At 35.0% G+C, this 17,756-nt stretch overlaps 2 protein-coding genes across 2 annotated transcripts; both read right to left on the reverse strand.

The window, feature by feature from the left end:
- Positions 1–3,298: 3,298 nt before the first annotated feature.
- On the reverse strand, positions 3,299–3,814 carry LOC113771416 (probable E3 ubiquitin-protein ligase LUL4). The gene has a single exon (XM_027315997.1). It carries the CDS (start codon positions 3,812–3,814, stop codon positions 3,299–3,301), a length of 516 nt encoding a protein of 171 aa, XP_027171798.1.
- A 1,851-nt stretch (positions 3,815–5,665) lies between these two features.
- LOC113770069 lies at positions 5,666–17,657 on the reverse strand. Its single transcript, XM_027314419.1, has 12 exons — positions 17,430–17,657; positions 16,654–17,345; positions 16,130–16,290; positions 13,585–13,645; positions 13,232–13,297; positions 13,063–13,148; positions 12,230–12,293; positions 9,145–9,357; positions 7,231–7,296; positions 6,718–6,797; positions 6,518–6,642; positions 5,666–6,277 (listed from the first exon to the last, which is right to left on the reverse strand). The coding sequence occupies exons 1-11, from the start codon at positions 17,569–17,571 to the stop codon at positions 6,534–6,536; spliced, it is 1,740 nt and encodes a 579-aa protein (XP_027170220.1). The 5' UTR covers positions 17,572–17,657; the 3' UTR covers positions 5,666–6,277; positions 6,518–6,533.
- Between the last annotated feature and the right edge of the window lie 99 nt (positions 17,658–17,756).

Consider the following 17,756-nt stretch of genomic DNA (forward strand, 5'->3'; position numbering starts at 1 on the left):
AAATACTCTGATATTTATTGTGAAATTGATGAATTTTTATTTTGTTTTGATTTCGAAGTCTAGTAATTGAATCGATGGCATATAGTTGCGATTGTGAGAACAAAAGAGGCTCGTTCTCTTCCTAAAGTTCAATTTTGATCTAAATCTTTCGTAGAAGTGTCAATCACAAACCAATTATGTTGACTCATCCAAATCCACCCACTAATAATCCGCCTAAATCCATTCATTAATTTTGAATGCGTGATACCCAATTAAATTCATTTAATTGATGGATAATGGGTTGATTCGACTCACCTATTTATACTCATTAAAAATGATTATATATTTAAATTCAACTTTTAGTGAGTGTTAAGCAAATAAATTTGAATTTCTTATCAATCTAATAAGAATAAAATATTATTATTTCTTGTCAAACAACATGCAAAAAATAGAAAAAAATAAATAGAATCTTAAGTGACTCATAAATGGATAATTGGATATATCCATACCCATTTATTAAATGGATATAAATAGGTACCCATTTATATCTATTTATTTAAATGAGTATAAATGGATTAACCCAATTATTTCCATTACCCATTAACCATTATGACTACCCAAACTTGTTCGAATCACCCATTTTGATACCTTTAAAATGGATATAGCTAGAATCCATTACTTGAACGAGAGTGGCAATAAGGGTGGCTTATCTATCAACTTTTAAAAATCCCTCTCCATTTCAATTATAACAACAATTATGAGTGTCTTCTAATGAACCAAACATTAAATTTTGAAACATCAGCTAATCATTGTAAAAGGATCTCCAACTGGTAGAAAAAAAACCCACAACCCCTTGGGGAGGAATTATCCATATGTAAAATCATAATTATTGATATTCATGCCCTAGATTTGTTTTTTCTTTTAGTAGTTTATAGGATAAATTGATAAGTTGGGTATTTCTAGCCCATTGCATTGGAAAAGACTCTACTATAACTATGCTTAACTTGAAGAAGGTGCAACCACAAACTTCTTTGAAAGTTTTAGCATGGTTTGAGAATTCCTTTCATTGCTTGAATGAAAGCCTCCCAAGTCTCGAGAAGTCTATCTATCAAGCTTCAATGAGAAGTTGAGAAGTTGAGAGCTTCCCAAACCTTAAGAAATCTATCTATCAAGCTTCAATGAGAGTCTCCCAAGACTTAAGAAGTTGAAGAAGTATAACCAAGAAGTTGAAGAAGATGCAATCACAAATTTTCATGGGAGCCTTAGCATGGCTTGAGAAGTCCTCTCATTAGCTTCAATGAGAACTTACCAAAGTTCGAGAAATCCATTGAAAGAGGCATAAAAGGCATAACCACCTACTCCCTCCCTTTTTTTATAACTGACGTTTAAGAAATTTGCTCTTAAGTACTTTTATCTGTCGTTTTATTATCCCCATGCAGCATTAATTATTTTTTCACAATTTTACCCTTTTATCTCTCTTTTCATAATTGGTGGGAGTTAGTTTGCATTGCTTTTGGCCTAGTAAAACAGCACCATTTAATACTCTAGTGAGAGAAAATATGGGTGAATTGGACAATTAATGAGGGTACAAAAGGAAAGTAGTGTATAGATTTAAACAATGAAAAACTTTTCTTAATTGGTGTGCAAAACCTTAAACGTCAGTTATAAAAAAAGGGAGGGAGTATTTTAATGAGAGCTTCCCAAAACTCGAGAAATTTATTGAAGAAGGCACAACCACTTATTTTAGTGAAAGCTTACCAAAATTCGAGAAGTCCTTGTACTTAGAGAGTTTACCAAAACTCGAGAAATCCATTAAAAAAGATACAACTATCCACTTCAACCAGAGCTTACCAAATCTCGAGATATCCATTGAAAAAGGCACAATCACCCAATTCAATGAGAGCTTATTAAAGATCGAGAAATCCATTCATCTAGTTTCACATTGATGATTTATTACCCCTCTCAAGTACATCATGATTTAAGAATTAGCTCTTTTTTTTTTTTTTTTTGAGGTCCCAAGTCTTATTGCTTATGTTGATGGGACATCAAAGTAGTTGGTTTAGTAGACTTAGCTGCAAGATCTGCACTATCACCAATGTAACGGATGAATTTTGGGTTCTTAAAGAGAGAAAAAATTAGTTAAAGATCTTAATATGTCTTCCGCATTGAAGTGGAAGTTATTGCAAAGGTGAAAGTCGTCCTTGTCAAAAGTTTTTGTGCTAATCAATTCTCTTTTGGTTAGATAACACAGGTGGCTAATCCTACATGAACAATTTTAGACAGCAAAAATATCACACATTCTTTTCTTAAGGGAAAAAAATAAGCAAATTTTCTGGAGCAAATATGTGATGTAGGACCGAATAGACATTTCATATTAGTATAAGTCATTCTTACTTTCTTGTTAATTAGATGATGGTGTTATAACCAACCATTTTATCAACAAGAGTGTTTTTTTTTTTTTTTTCAGTTAGAAAACCTCCAATAGGTTCAAATAACTTGATGAAACTTGTTTCTTACACCCAAATTCGTTCATTAATCTATCCAAAGTTGATATCAAGGCTTCTAAAACTTGTACCTTGCTTTGTATTCTGTTACTCTAGAATCTTGTTTAAGCAAAACTGAAAGAAACAAAAATAAAGAGCTCTTTATTACCGTAAAAAAATGTAATGCAAATACCTTCACTACAGCAGATTTGTTCCACATAAATTGTATTATCATATACTAGTATTTAGTCCGTATATTAGCACGGAATTATTTTTATTATGATTACTTATGAATCACGAGTAATGTTTTTATTCATTATTCAAGTTTACATCAGAAATTTATTATATTTCAAACATATAACTGCCATTTTAGTCTTTATGTAATTAAACTTTCTCAAATGGTTATACACGTAATTATATTCAGTTCAATTCAAGACAAAAAAAAAAAAAAACCTACCTCCTATTGCATGTAACGTATGCTTAGTGGCTACTAGAAACACGAACCATTATCCATTGGCAGATTTTTGCAACTTATTTACTAGTGTTTTTTTTTTAATTGCCAAGGTCTTCAATACACCGTCCTTCTACATGACTCGCAAGAAAATGTTTCCAAAAGGAAAAGCAAGGAAAAGGCCCTAGGTAATACAAGATAGAAAGTATCACTCTTCCAACCAAAAAAAAAAGCCACTCACGACTAAATAACAGTTAAGAGTTTGATTTAGAAGGGAAGGGATAGATTGAACGATACGGTAGAGAGAATTTAAGTAAGAAATTCCAAAGTCGAAACCTAACCCTTATATTATAAAAAAATAACTAAAAAAAAAAAAGAGAATGATTTAGAAGATATCAAGGATTTGATTGATCGGATGGTTGCAAAGTGGACACGGCACACGTTTGAGCCACAGCGCTCTCGAGCATTCTCTACAGTAGGTGTGCCCGCAGGGTATAAAAGCTGCACCTCTATTCCTCACCATGCACACGCAACACAAGTTATCATTCCCTCCTTTATACCACTTGCCCTTCTTTGAATCCACGCCGTCAATTTCTTCGAATAATCGCATCAACGGCTTCTTATGTTTTCTGGGACCCACTTTACGCAATTGACGCTCGGCAGCTAATAACGTGGCCAAACTTATACCCCTGGCCTCTATGTTACGGCCCACATTAGCCATCATGGGCTGTAGTTCCTCCTCGGTTTCGTGTGACTCATGGGCAAGGGCTGCTTCTTCTTCACAAACTGTACTGTCAGAGACCATTAGATTGATTGAGGATCCACAACAGGCCACCATTTTGAATCTTAGCCTTTGTATCATAGTCTTCCACAGTCTGTTGGGCCTATATTGACCGTCCATTGGTCCTACTTTTGTGTCTTTGAGATGATATTGCACTTTTTCCCTATTCCTAATTGAAGAGTTTGATTTCACATTGGCACTATGTATTTTGGAGATTACAATTAAGCTAGCAACAAAAAACTGGGAATGTTTGAGAGAATTCAAATTGAAATTAATGAGAGAATTCAAATTTAGGGTGAAAATAGAGAAGACAGAAAGGCACCAATTTATGGTTGTATTTAACGCGATGAATTAAAGACATTATCGTTAAGAGATCGACAAATTGAATATATTAATACCTTCGTGCAGATTTCGTGTTGATGATTGAATAATCCTCCTTGTGTTTCTTGAGAGGAGATAAATCCTTCTGATCTAGAGTGGATGATTACGTTTGCTGCATATAGGCAATATGAGACTATGGCAAATGGTTTCAAACAAGGGAAATAGAATGGAAGAAGGCGGAGGAGGAAGAGAAACTGCCTATGATGTTTGTACTATTTAAAGGGAGAATTTGAATTCCTCAAGAGAGGAAGAAAAGAGAGCGAAGGTCATTGAAGAATGGAAATCAAAGTTGTCATGTTGGCTCCTTTTCAAGAAATAAAAGTCTCATTAATTGGCTGGGATCCATTTTTTATTGCTTTTGATTGTTTGTTTGCTACAGCTGACATAAAAAGCCAAAAGGTGTCAAGATTTAGGCTGATTCAGTGCAAATGAACTTTTTTGACACCCATTCAAATATTTCTTGAATTTCACATTGATAGGTAAAAATTAGCTAAAATGTATTGGTGCAACATAAGGGAACTGTTAGAATATGTGATACTCTATTAAAAATTGTTCATTATAGAAAAGTTTATCGTATCAGTTTTTTTTTTCTGCAGCAAGAAATGATGTAAACATTAAAATCATCAATAAAGTTTTCGGGGGTTTTTACCTAAAAAAACGTTTAAAAAAATTAGTTTCTCTCGTGACCATGTTTCAAGTTTTGGGTTGACTTGGTATACTTTACGTAATAACTGGAGACCATATAGTCGACAAATATTTTTAAAATCTAATCTATTAATCCGGAGTATAATTTCTTTTTGGGCTGACTTGGTGTACTTTTTTTTTTTATCGGAAATCAAGCAGAGGAAAGAACATCTAGGAGTATATTGCAAACAGAATAAGGAAAAGTCAAGGGTGTATTTAGAATATATTGTGGGCTTAGTGGATTATACCTTTTCTCTTCGTGCACTTACTAAATTTATTTGTTTATCAAAAAAAAAAAGAAAAATCGAAAATGATTTAAGGTATTTGAAAATGAATAAAGCAGCAGCCACCAATCAAGCATTAACTTTCAAATTTGTAATATTTTCCCTTCAAACCAAAAGCTTTGATTACATAAGCTTCAGTTCATTTTGTTGGTATGAACTGGCTTATGACTCATGAATCATGAGATAGGGTATGCAACGCTCAATGATTGAGTACGCGTGATCTTGTTGGACTCTTTGTACTGATGATTTGAATTTCGTCTTCCTCAAACACGTTTTCGAGAAAATCCATTGCAAAGTAAAAGATTACATTTCATCAGCATGCTAGTGGAAAAATCTGTCTTGTACTCTTATGCACTGGCATAAAATATGGCCCAATTGGTTGGTGACTTAAAGTCCAAGGAGTGTGTTTGTTTCCCTGATTGGATGAGACAGAATTAATCATCTTTGAACAACTCATTCTAGTTTGAGTAATTCTAGAATTAGTAATCTTGTTGTTATCTAGTGTTTAGTTAGTTTTGGATTAAATCAAGTTGTCTTAAGAAAAAGTGAGGTCCTATGTTTTGTTGGAAATCAAATGAGATAAGGTATATTCTATGTTTGATTGGAGATCGAATGAGGCGAATTACCAATTCATTGGATAAAAAATATCCAATGATTCACCAGCAGGCTACTCTGCAAAACCTTGTACTCTTCTCCATGGATTGCCCCATCTAGTACATCAAGTCCAACTGCTACTCTAAGGTTGAGCTATTAATATTCCTCAATTTTAAATTATCCTCTGCATCTTTTCCCCCAAAAAAAAAAAAAAATCTTCATCTTCCCCTCTTTCCGGGTAGCATCTCATCATGTCTCATTGATGAACTCATTGATTACATGAATTGAACCCTCCAAAACCCCCTAGTGAGGCATCGTGCAATCAATTTCATCACCACAGATGCCATATTCCCATCAGTAGACAGATTTAATAGTAGAATCCATGCTAGCACATCACTTTTAGTTCAATTGGTCCTCCATCCTCTTCCAATCTCAACAAACTGTAGATTAGTTCTTCCCCTCCAACATCAACAACAGTGGTGAATAGCAGTTGATGCAGCCATAAGCCTCAAACATTATTTAATGCACCCAACGGAGTCTGACCATTTCAGACATTTATCCGGCACCTGAGTTGTGTCATGTTGAAACAGGTGCTCTGGGATTGGGAGGAGAGTCTGTGTTAACATAGCTTGAACAGGGCCTGGGAAGTTTAAAAAAGAAACTTCAGGTACTAACCTGGGACTTGACAAATTGTCTTGAGTTATTATTTTTGCTTTTTGCCTCACCAAGAAATAGAGAAGTGCTAGCTTTGGTCGCTAAGAATGACTACTATAAATCTATGGTTAACCACATAATCAGGCCTATGCAATTCATAAACATAGAGGTCCAAGCACCAAGTAATGTACAAAGTATAACTTTATTACCAGAAGAAAACAAGCACCTGTCATATCCATGTTTTAGCGTATTTGCAACATCAAATGGCGATAACTGCGTCCCCTTACACTTCCTTGCCAAAGGAACTCAACAGATTGCTTAAAATTCATTTGCAGCCGCTGCTGAACAAGCCTGCAAATTACTAGTAAGTTATGAAATGCTTCTTTGATGCTTCTAAAGTTGTGGCAAGACACAACCACCTCTTACCATCTCGCAAGGCATCTCTGGATACCACGTGTTATGGGGCGAATGAATGAAGGGTCACGTTGGGCATAAAGCAAACCAACCTAGGAAAGAAAATAAACCTGTAAACTGAGAGAGAGAGAGAGAGAGAGAAAGAGACGACCATATTTTTGTAGTTGCCTAAATCCTTTGACTAATCAATTTAGTCAACTTCAAATTTGAGTTACACCGTCAAACAATGAGAGAATATAAATTGAAGGTTATATTGCAATAGATAAAATTATAATAGCACAACTACCAATTAATTCCGAAATATTAATAAATGCCTAATGAATTCTGAATTGAAGAGGTCTAGATCAATAGTTGAATGGAAGCAAGATAGGTGAACAAATCAATAGGGAATATAATGTGGCAAATGCTCTTTGGTAATGAAAATATGAACATACCAATAAGCAATCCCACGTTCTTCATAAAGAAGAAATTTATGAAGAAACGAACATTACAAAAAAAAAAAAAAATTGAACATCAAATAAGTACCTCTAACAAGGCAACAGCTGAAGGATCATCCAAGATCTCCAGACTACAGTCGGCTAGATAGTTAACCTGCAGTACATGACAGCAAAGCAAAAGTGTTGGAAAGTCTAAAGATGAGACAGAAAACTTCTGAGCTAGGGCAATGGCCTGCGATGAATTTCACAATATGAATGTGTGCTTTTGGAAGAAATCCACTGGCATATATACATGGTAAACATTTAATGAAGGAAATGTGACATCAAACGTCTTCAGTCAAATGCTTACAAATTTCAGGACCAACAAAACATTTATTAAGGCTGCATGGATTCGTCTGGAGGAAAACACACAGCAAAATTGGAAGGCAATGTTGTTGAGACTGGTAGACAACATTTGTCAGAGCAAACTGGGAACATACCAGGTTACTCATACTGATCCAGATTTTTTACTAGTACCAATTCATGCAACAAAATTGGTGAATTTTAGGTTTCTCTTGCTGAATTTCGGCATTTCGGCACCAGTGATGCATCAATGGATACTAGTTAAGAAGCTCAAAGGGTAGAAATCTGTACATGCTTACTTCAGCACATAAGTTGGACCTTCTGCATCAATTTCTGATGCAACTGAAGAAAGACCTTTGGGAGAATGCTAGTTGGGCTTTATCCAGGGATCAATGGCTATGTACAAGTCCAAGAATCTTATAGTCAGCCAGAGACCAGAGTCAGAAAACTATACCCATTTAGTGAGAAGGTTCAACTATGTTCTTTAGTCATGCCATTTAGTGAGAAGGTTCAACTACATTCTTTAGTCATGCCATGTAACTTTCAGGATTGACTTTTTGACTCTGAATTACAAACACGTGCAATTACACAATCATCCAAATAATTTATCTTTTTGGAAGGACAACAAATAGCCAAATTGGAAGATAACATTTGTTTACTTAACAGTAAAGACAACATATGGCTACATACAATCTTCCACTACAAAGTTGTAATAGAGCACTTACAGGGGCTAAGGAACTCAACTACTACAGGTAGAAATTTAGTGAGAATGAATGACACATGGATTCAAATGATGACCAAGCTCCTAGATGGCGCCCAGGGTGACTTTACATATTTTACTCTCTTCTAAGTACTCTAGAGATAAAAATAAAATGCTTGTTCTTCGTCTCACCCTTGATGTCAGCTTTTTATCCTAGCTGTTCACCTACAAAACTGATCTCATCTTTTACATCTCTTTCAGATTTTTTACATCTTCTATTCTAAGACAATTCTCATTGCTCTTTCGAGGTAACACTCATGCTCCTAAAGAACATAAATTCGTCCTACATCTATATCACTTCAGACACATTACCTGGACATGTGGATATAAAAGGTAAACAGACATTTAGTAACTGGTACCTGATAGGTTAACTGAAGGTCACAAAATTTTTTGTTTATTTACTTTTTTATCATTTCATGAAACAATTAGTTAAAACATATTCTGATCTCTATTATTGCATTTGGAAATGCATTGCAGAACTGCTGCATTTATCTGATTCAATACATTATTCTCTAAACAAAAGCAATGCTAGAGGCAGCATTCATAATTCCCCATCACATCAAAATAAAAACCATGCCATCACGCATTCAAGAAAAATCTGCTTAGACAAGTGAAAATTGGCTTGTTTCTGAACTTAATGCAACTTGAATAAAGAAAATATAATTCCTTGCACTTTAAGTATCTATACTTTTGATTATTGAATCAAGGAATCCGTCAAGTGGAGAATACAAGTTGTAGAACCTCATGGCAAAAATTCACTCATTCTTGTTTTTCAACTTGACTAGTTAAATGGAAAAAGGGACAAGAAACTTAGTTAAAAAAAGAATCACGAGGACAATATCATAATAACTGGCAGTTAAAAAAAATTGTAAGTTGCTAAGAGAAATATGAAAGGAGTACCCCAAATTCTGTGTTGACTAGAGACTGAACAAAGTCCAGCAGTTGAATCTTAGCCCACTGGTGGCATATGGAAGGATCGTCTGTATGTGGAGGATGTCTCCAGGGAGCACCAAACCGCAATCTGTCTTTTGAAACCTTTCCACTTTGTGCATCCAATGCGAACTTTTGCAAGTGCAGAAGTGCTTTTTCCATCGCAGGATCAACTACAGTTAACTAAAGGAGAAGAAAGAATGTAATGAACAGTTTAGATCGAAAGTTGTCTAAAGCACAAATAAGAGTGTGCTAATGTCAAATTATTTACATCAAGGATTTTCTGGTTTCTAGTGCTTGTGGAGGAAATATTATTTCATTGCTTCATGAGGTGGTCTAATTAGCACCAGAAAATAACAATTGCAAAACTTGTGCACTTTCATTACATTGTTATTGATTAGAGGACTATGATTTCTTGGTCCTTCTAGCATGATCTCTTTTTTGCTAAAAATTTAAGTACAGAATGTTTCATTTTGCACAAGTGAACGCATTCAGGATGTCCACTATGCAAATGACAAGTTGAAGGTGTTTGAAAGTCAAAAGGATACAAAACTTATAATTGGCAATTTAACCAAAAATATCTCCTGAAGATGTATCTTACATACTACTTTTTGTTGTCTAATTACTTTTCTGATCTGAGGTTTTGCTTCATTAGTGGTTCTTCAGGTAAGTTCTACTTGTGACAGGCTTCTCCCTTATAATAAGGCAGGTTGCTGTGTTCAACATATATTATTAAAGCACCTATACATAGTATGCTAGCAACATGCGCACTAACACAATTTTCTAATATAAGAAGAGAATTTGTCTCTTTGGAACTTCCAATTACATAAATGGTTTGCCCTCATTATAGAGAGCTCTATGTACTTAATCAACATTACTGAAGTTCAAACAGGTGATAAGTTCTCTCTAACATGCGTATCACAGGTACTCTTCGCCTAGTTTTAGAAGAGTTACTTTCATTATGATTTTGGTTTAAATTGCCTCTCTTAAATTGTCTATCACAGTTATAGCAGTTGAAAGTTTTTTTTTTTTTTTATTCTTCTGCAGTATGCACCTTTTGAGAAAGGATCACACATTTTAGGAAAATATTCATTTTTAGTATCATCATCACAAAATCTATTTCTTGCTTCGAGAATATCCAGAAAAAGCAATTCCTTGTCTAGGGCTTGAAAATTTGTATGCTTATTGTTTAGATCTTTCTTTTTTGCTTGTTCATGTAAAGACAATGGTAGTCAAATTCATTAGAGGAAGATTTTTCAAGTCTATATAGAGATATCTTTCTTTTTGTCACTTCACCGTATTCATTTGGTCACGAGCCAAGACTCAACAACACCATCAAACTGCATAGTCCCCTCAGATGTAATGCAAATGAAATACAAAAATTCAAAGTAAAAGCTGATATGGCAGGTTCATGTTGAACTGGATTATTAACTTGAAGAATAATTTGTACCACCACAAAAATAATGTAGCTGAGCTGTAAAGACATAACAGAGATAATGCTATGGGTTCTGATTGCAAATAAGTGACAGTTGTGAAGAGATTAATATTGGCACAAAAGATTAAAACTTTATTACCACATATCTTGATGCCATACGGCACAAACATCAAATGTGACACGCTTCAATTAATTCTCTGTTAATTTGGATTCAATAGGACAGCAATTTAACTTCATTTTGTTAAGCAAGACCAAGCTGATATATGGAGCAATTCTTCAGTTTAACTTTAGGATGTAAGGGAGAAATTTGAATATTGAGTGTTGCAAGTACAGGCATAAAATGATAACAAAAAGACCACACTCAGTAAACTCAAGAATCCCTCCTTAGAAGCAATGGTTCTGACCAGTCTGAAAAGCTGATGTTCTTACAGCCAAATTGGCCTTATAAGGTGGAGGGGTACAGGCCACTTGTTCATGTTACCTCTTGTTCCTGAATCATATTGGATTGACTACTCAACAGAAATAGCTTTAGTTAAAGTATATTTGACTAGGACAGTCATAATTATCTTGCAGTAGCAAATTTTGAATTACTACTTCGGCTTGGGCATTAGTTTTAGATAAGGTCCCCTTCCTAGGGTTAAAGAGATTAGAATAAAACCTCTTATTAGGAGTGTTTAGAGTTCAAGTTGTCCCCTTGAAGTTTAAATGTGCAAACCTATTTTGAAAAGTTTGATGCTTACATTACACCATCACGTTACTTAGGTGAATCCAATGCAGGAAATCATTCTACTAAATTGGAAGGTAATTAAGGCATGGAACTCACTAAACTATCATTGAGGACTAAGGAACTTGACAAGATAATGGTTATAACTAAAAGTTCTGATTCTTTCCACATAAATTCTGGTTTTGAGAATCAAATACATTTTCCTCTTCTTTGATTTCATCTCATAGAAACACGAATTTGTGCTTGCCACCTGTTATTTTTCATATAAAAAAATATTTGATAGTAGATCAAATTTTCAATCTTTATCCAGCATGTGATGTTGTGTTACAGGAAGGAAGAGAGAGGAGAGAAGGAAGAAAGAGGAGAAACATTAATGTAGACTAGATCATCCCCAAAAATCAAACAAGAAAAGATGTGTCCTTATATAGCAAAACTACACTATGTCTCTTGGCAACTCAAAAGATATCCTTAGTCTCTCAGAATCTTGCGTTGTATCAAAACAATTTGCTTCTCCTATGACCACATTTGTTTAAACAAGCATGATTAACCAATAAGCAGGAACCACCCACATATATAGTGATCAATTTTCTTATGCCTAACATAATTTCCATAGAAGACTTTTTCCTTTTAAGATTTTTTCAGAAGTTCATTTCTCTAGCAGTCTACTCTTGACTCCTAGAGGAAATGAGGTAATGCAAAAGCATGGACAAAGAACAATGTTGAGCAACTCAAATTAAGTGTACTTAGGCGCATAAGGCTATCAATATTTGGAATTAGTTTTATTTCCCAAACACGTACAGAAAAATCATCAAAGCAACTCGGCTCCAAATTGCTAGCAACTTTATGTAGCAGAACTTCAAATACCATACAAAGCAGTAGCTAATCAAGGAACTTACTTGCAGATATGCCAAGTATGCATCCACAATGTCTTCAAAGGTACTACCTTTCTCATCCATGACCCTACAGTAGGAACACGAGCAGAAAAATTAACAAAAAACATAAAATAATTATACTCTGGTTAAATGGGGGAGAGAGAGCCTGGGAGGGGGGGGCCGGGCGGGGAGGGGATGATACACTGGGAGAGGCTTTTTACACCAACAATGTTTATAGTAAACATCAAAATGTGAACATTTCTAACCTACTCATATGGAGCTCCAATGTCTACTTTCAGCCTCTCATGCATCAACCAGGGAAATGAACTTTCATTTGAAACTAAATAATTAAATGCCATAATTTGTTTTTCTGCCTGACACATGCTATATTACCACGGAAAGGTGACCGGGAAAAAAAGACATATGTTCAAGTCAGACATATCAAACTAAATTAAGTACATAATACTATTGCAAGTTCTACATGAGTTTTTAGATCTGCTAAAATAGTAACATTTTTGAAGTCATTGTGACTGAAAGAAACATAATCATCCCACAAGGAATAGTGTTTAGAATTAATGTGAGAAAAAATGAACACTTTGTCCAACAATATAGCTGTTTCATTTAGGTAGGTGATAGCTTATTGATGTACACCAAGATCTCATTTAGATTGAGGGATTTATTTCTTATGAACTACCATGTTGTTAACGTATCTACAGAGTACCAAATGATTAATACAAATAAAAGTAGAATATTGACAATCAATAAGTAAACGATTAAATAGAAAACGCTCCACAAAATCCATGAATCCAATATCACCGATTTCATATCATGAAACATGCATTACTATTACTACTTACTTATTGTAATAGTTACTAAGCTTGAGTGCATAAACCTCAAAAAGGTGCCGTGGACTTGGCCCTAGGGTCTCAACAATTAAATTCCACTGCAATTTCAACAAGTGCACAACATTGTCAGAGCAACTAAAAACTCATCTTGAAGAAAAACTAATAGTCATCACAATTGTACCTCAGCTTGAGTAAAGTAATCGTTAACCATGTGCATATTGGCTTCGGCTGGAGTCCACCCAAATGTCTGCATTTTTCTTATGAACTCAATCACCCAGACTCATAATCATTGGTGAACACCACAAATCACTTTAACTATCATATTCAGAATATATTCAAAAAATTCACTGCCTAAGAACAGACGATCACTGGGTAAACTGCAAAGAACTGCATCTGATTTCCAACTATAACTACCAACAGTCTGTTCATTGATATGGACATTTTTATACATACATATTTACAAGAAAAAAGATTCTAACAATATTCAGGACCATCAAATACACATGCAGGTACACACAAAAGAGTTCCTGTTACCTCACGAGAGATGAAAATATCTGGAAATCCATAATCAATAAAAGCTTGGGAAGAGTAGTAGCTGCAAGCACATATCACGTGTTCTTAGTTTTATTAATCAATTGAAGAATATATAAAAGAGAAAATGAAATTGTGTATGAAAAAGTAGCAAAAATTTGGATTCATTCAAATAAAGGGGAAAGTTAGCATTAGGCATAAAAAGGCTGGGAAGCTTCATTAGGGCCTGTTGACACCTTTTGCCTGTTATTACAAAAAGGTCCATTTACACCAAGGATTTCTCAAATTATGAAAATGGAAGCTTGAATAGACCATCAAAAAGTAAAGCAAGAGCATTGAAGATCTGTCAGACTATGAACCACCAAAGAACCTGTCAAATTTGCCCAGGGATTAGTCTAAGCATGCAATGAAACAGTTGGTCCTTTATTAACTTTAGTACTTGATCAAAGGGATCTGCAAGAATTTTATCTTATTGTTGCTGGCTATAAAGCAGAATGGGCAACTGTCAAGAAATGCTTAGGTATGTGCAAGATCTAGCACAGAAGCTAAATCACTGCCATTTCAATCAAATTCATTAATCCGTCAACAAATTATTTCTAATTGTAAAAAGTTTAAAAGGTTTCATTTTTTCCAAATTAGACATGTAAATAAGCAATTGTCACACAAAACATGAAACTTCTAAACTTTTAGGAAGCTTAATTCTCCAAAAAGAATGTAAATGTTGGATGGAAAGGTTTAAGATATAATTATAAAAAATTTTATGCTTCTATACTACTCTTTGATCAAGCAAGAAACGGAAGATTTTGAGGGGTTGGACTCATGAATCACACACTGCTAATGACATCTGAAAAAGGGACGGGCTGGCAGCACTACCAAATTCCACTTCTAACTTCTGATTCTCCTACCAATCTTAAAACTTCTAATCTTCTCTAGAATTATTTAGTTACAGGATTTCTGAAAATCCACACAATCAGCAATATGCAATATTCATAACTACAAAGGGACTATCACCACTAAAAGAAGTATAAGATGTACAGCACTTTAAGAAATTACTCAAATTACAAAAAATTCCACTGAATCGATCAAATTCTACCAGTTAATTAAATAAAACAGAGTCAAATAATGGTATCTGAAATACAGAACAAATTGAACTGTGAGATTGAAAATTCTAGAACTTCACAACAGAATGATCACTAACTTCCTCTCGGGGGATGTGGACCTACTTTAACAAGCCTATAGTTTAGCCTGTCCTGCTATGATAGGTAATCTAACATGGGTACAGTTTCACATTCTTGAATAACTAGACGTCACACTCTCAGCTTTGGGTTGTGAAAAAAATGCAACCACTTTCTTTTAATAAAAATTTTACTTATAAAAGTTCATACTTCATACAGAAGAAAAGCTAACAGATTTACAATTCTGAATTTCTGTTTAAGTTAAATTAGCGATCAAAAGTTCTAAATATTTCTAATTTTTTTAAAAAAATTTTATATTGTAAACGGGAGGGCTCAAACCCGGCACCACTCACTTAGACTCCCTCCCCCAAACCACCCAACCCATCTAAATATTCTAAATTCTATTAAATAAAAAGTTATTAAACAATTGTTTCTTAACTCTATAACCATCAAAGTCCAAAATCCATGTTGGAACTGAACACATTTATTAAATACATTTGAGTTTTCACTTTCTAGTCTTGTAGCCATTCCTTTTTCTTGTACTATACCTGGCAGCACTCTAACAGTGTTATAATGAAATAGAGTAAAAGGAGTAGGAAAACATCAAGATATGCATATCTGCTGTCATTAACATTCCACTTCAAAAATCACTAAATTGACACAATTAGTATGTTTCCTCCTATAAGTTATCAACCGCACAATTGAAGTAAAATACGGAATATTTGATGACTTGTAGTTTCAAGTGAAAAAAATTTGATGATGCCATTTTAGTAGCTGAACAGACCAAGACCACAATTGATGATTAAGAAATCCTGTGTTATCTCCTAATTCTGGTGCTCTGACATCCAGAGAAGTAAGATTATAAATGAACTATCTATCAGCAGGGGGAAAGAAAACTTTTAACAATCTACAGTAAGCTGGTATCACATATTGTCCATAAGGGACTAAAGCAGACCCAGCGCATAAGCGTCCCGCAAGCTAGGAAGGGCTAAGTGGGCTTGGCAGTAGTCCTGGACATTGAGTGGCTTTATGAATTTTTAAACCAATAATTCCCTAGGTCAGAAAAAATGCAAACTGACCTTGTGACCAGGCATATCTTGTTCTTGACAAACTCCAAATAAAGTCATGAAGAATCAGGACATAGAATCTTGCACTTGACAAAAGAAATGAATTGGTAGCTTATAAAGTTGAACATATGATAAAAAGGAACTAAAAAATCTGATGTGCAACTATGAGGTGCAGGCTTGCTAACTCAATGTGCAAATAGAAATGACAACTCAGTCAGGAAAACAACAAGGTAGAAAGCATGCACAGGACAAACAAATAGCCACCATTCTCAACCAGTAATGTTGGGGAATGGTTGAAACTGTTACCTATCTGACGTCACAAGAATCACAGGAAGACATCTCTCATTCACACACAGAGCTATAGTCCTCCATATAAAGCTGTCATGATACATGGATGCATTCACAGTAGTATCATCTGTCAAAACTGCATTCTTTAGGACATCAATGTTGTTTATCACCAGCTTTGGCTACAATTAATAAAATAAAACCAAGTAAGAAAAGTGAATAACTACCAATTCTGACAAAAAAAAAAACCTATAAAATAACTCCCACAAAAAAGGTAATAGATAAGAGCCATTATAGTGGACGTATCTTGCAAGCATTTCGAACTCCTCAAATTTCAAATATACAACACAATCATTAGATATCTTCTATTAACTAATTAGCAGTTTCATAGACTTGCTAACATTCATGAATACTATCCATTACCTACAGCATTCCATTACAATTTCTTACTCCCTATTTTCTTTTATTCGCGGCAAATTCTTTCAAGAAACTGATCAGGAGAAGCAAAACAGAAAATACAGAAATGCATTCTACTTGGGAGTTACCTGAAAGTAACCTACTTCAGCAGCAGAAGACAATAATTCAAGCAATAAACAAGGCCAATCAGTTGCTGAATGGCCTAAAGGCCTTGAAAAGCCACCTGTCTCATTTAAATGCTTAATAGCATTAGCTCTCCACCCTTGCTGCACTTTTATAACCTCCTTAGCCAACTCCAATGCAGCCATTGCTTCCCTATAATACGAATCCTCCACCAAACTCACATCCCCCCCAAAACTCTCTTTGGCATTTAATCGAACAGATAGCTGAAAAACAGCCCTATCCCACAAATTCAATAAACTAGACAAAGAACTAGCAGCAGCAACTGCAGATACCTTACTTTTCCTCCTCTTAGAATCATCCCTTTTCACGACGTCCCTTTTTGAGTTAATTCTTAAACTATTAATGACATTCAACCCACAAATCCTTTCAATTGCTGTAGTGGGATTATGCCATTTGTTAATAGTAGTAAATATTTGATGCGAACTAATTTTACCCAACTTTATACCCCTTATAACCATGGACTCAAGGCTTTCTTCAAGCTGATTTCTGAGAGACAAAAGTGCCGGCTGCGGCTGACAATTTGACCATGATGCCCATGGAAATGAACAGCCATACTTTGGGTGCTGATCTCTCATATTCTCTGCAAAGTCCACATACCCTGTTACATGAGGTCCAGTATTCCAATCATCCAGCAAACCTGCTCCAAAAAAAAAAAAACCATTAAATTCCAACTGTGATGAATAATAAGAGTTGAAGATAGTGAGAGCATATTTTCTCGTACGTTCAAGGATGAGGGTGGTTTTGCCAACGCCGCGAGGACCGTGGAGAATGAGGGGTTGTGGGACACGGTGATGTTGAGCGTGGTTGTTGAGGATGGTCTCCAGTAGTGGCCTTGGGATGATTCTCCATGCTTTCTGTACCATTTTGCAGAAGTTTTGCTGGCTGCTGGGAGAAGCTGGCACTCGAGTACAATGGACTGGTTACTAGTGACCAGTGACTAACTATTGTTCCGACTGGGTAATTTGAAGTTATGGCTGCTTGGATCCAGCGCCACTAAGCGGGCGATATTATTGTCGCTGGTGATGTGAGGTAATTTGAAGTTAGTGAT

The sequence above is a fragment of the Coffea eugenioides genome, chromosome 5 (assembly GCF_003713205.1).
Source record: "Coffea eugenioides isolate CCC68of chromosome 5, Ceug_1.0, whole genome shotgun sequence".
NCBI classification, from domain to species: Eukaryota; Viridiplantae; Streptophyta; class Magnoliopsida; order Gentianales; family Rubiaceae; genus Coffea; species Coffea eugenioides.

Excerpts from the sequence above, each read along its gene's own strand:
- LOC113771416 (XM_027315997.1), bottom strand. The coding sequence starts at position 3,814 with ATGGACGGTCAATATAGGCCCAACAGACTGTGGAAGACTATGATACAA.
- LOC113770069 (XM_027314419.1), bottom strand. The coding sequence starts at position 17,571 with ATGGTACAGAAAGCATGGAGAATCATCCCAAGGCCACTACTGGAGACC. Across the intron at positions 13,298-13,584 it reads ATATTTTCATCTCTCGTGAG|ACATTTGGGTGGACTCCAGC; the intron begins GTAACAGGAACT and ends AGAAAAATGCAG. Across the intron at positions 6,798-7,230 it reads CAGCTGTTGCCTTGTTAGAG|GTTGGTTTGCTTTATGCCCA; the intron begins GTACTTATTTGA and ends TTTCTTTCCTAG.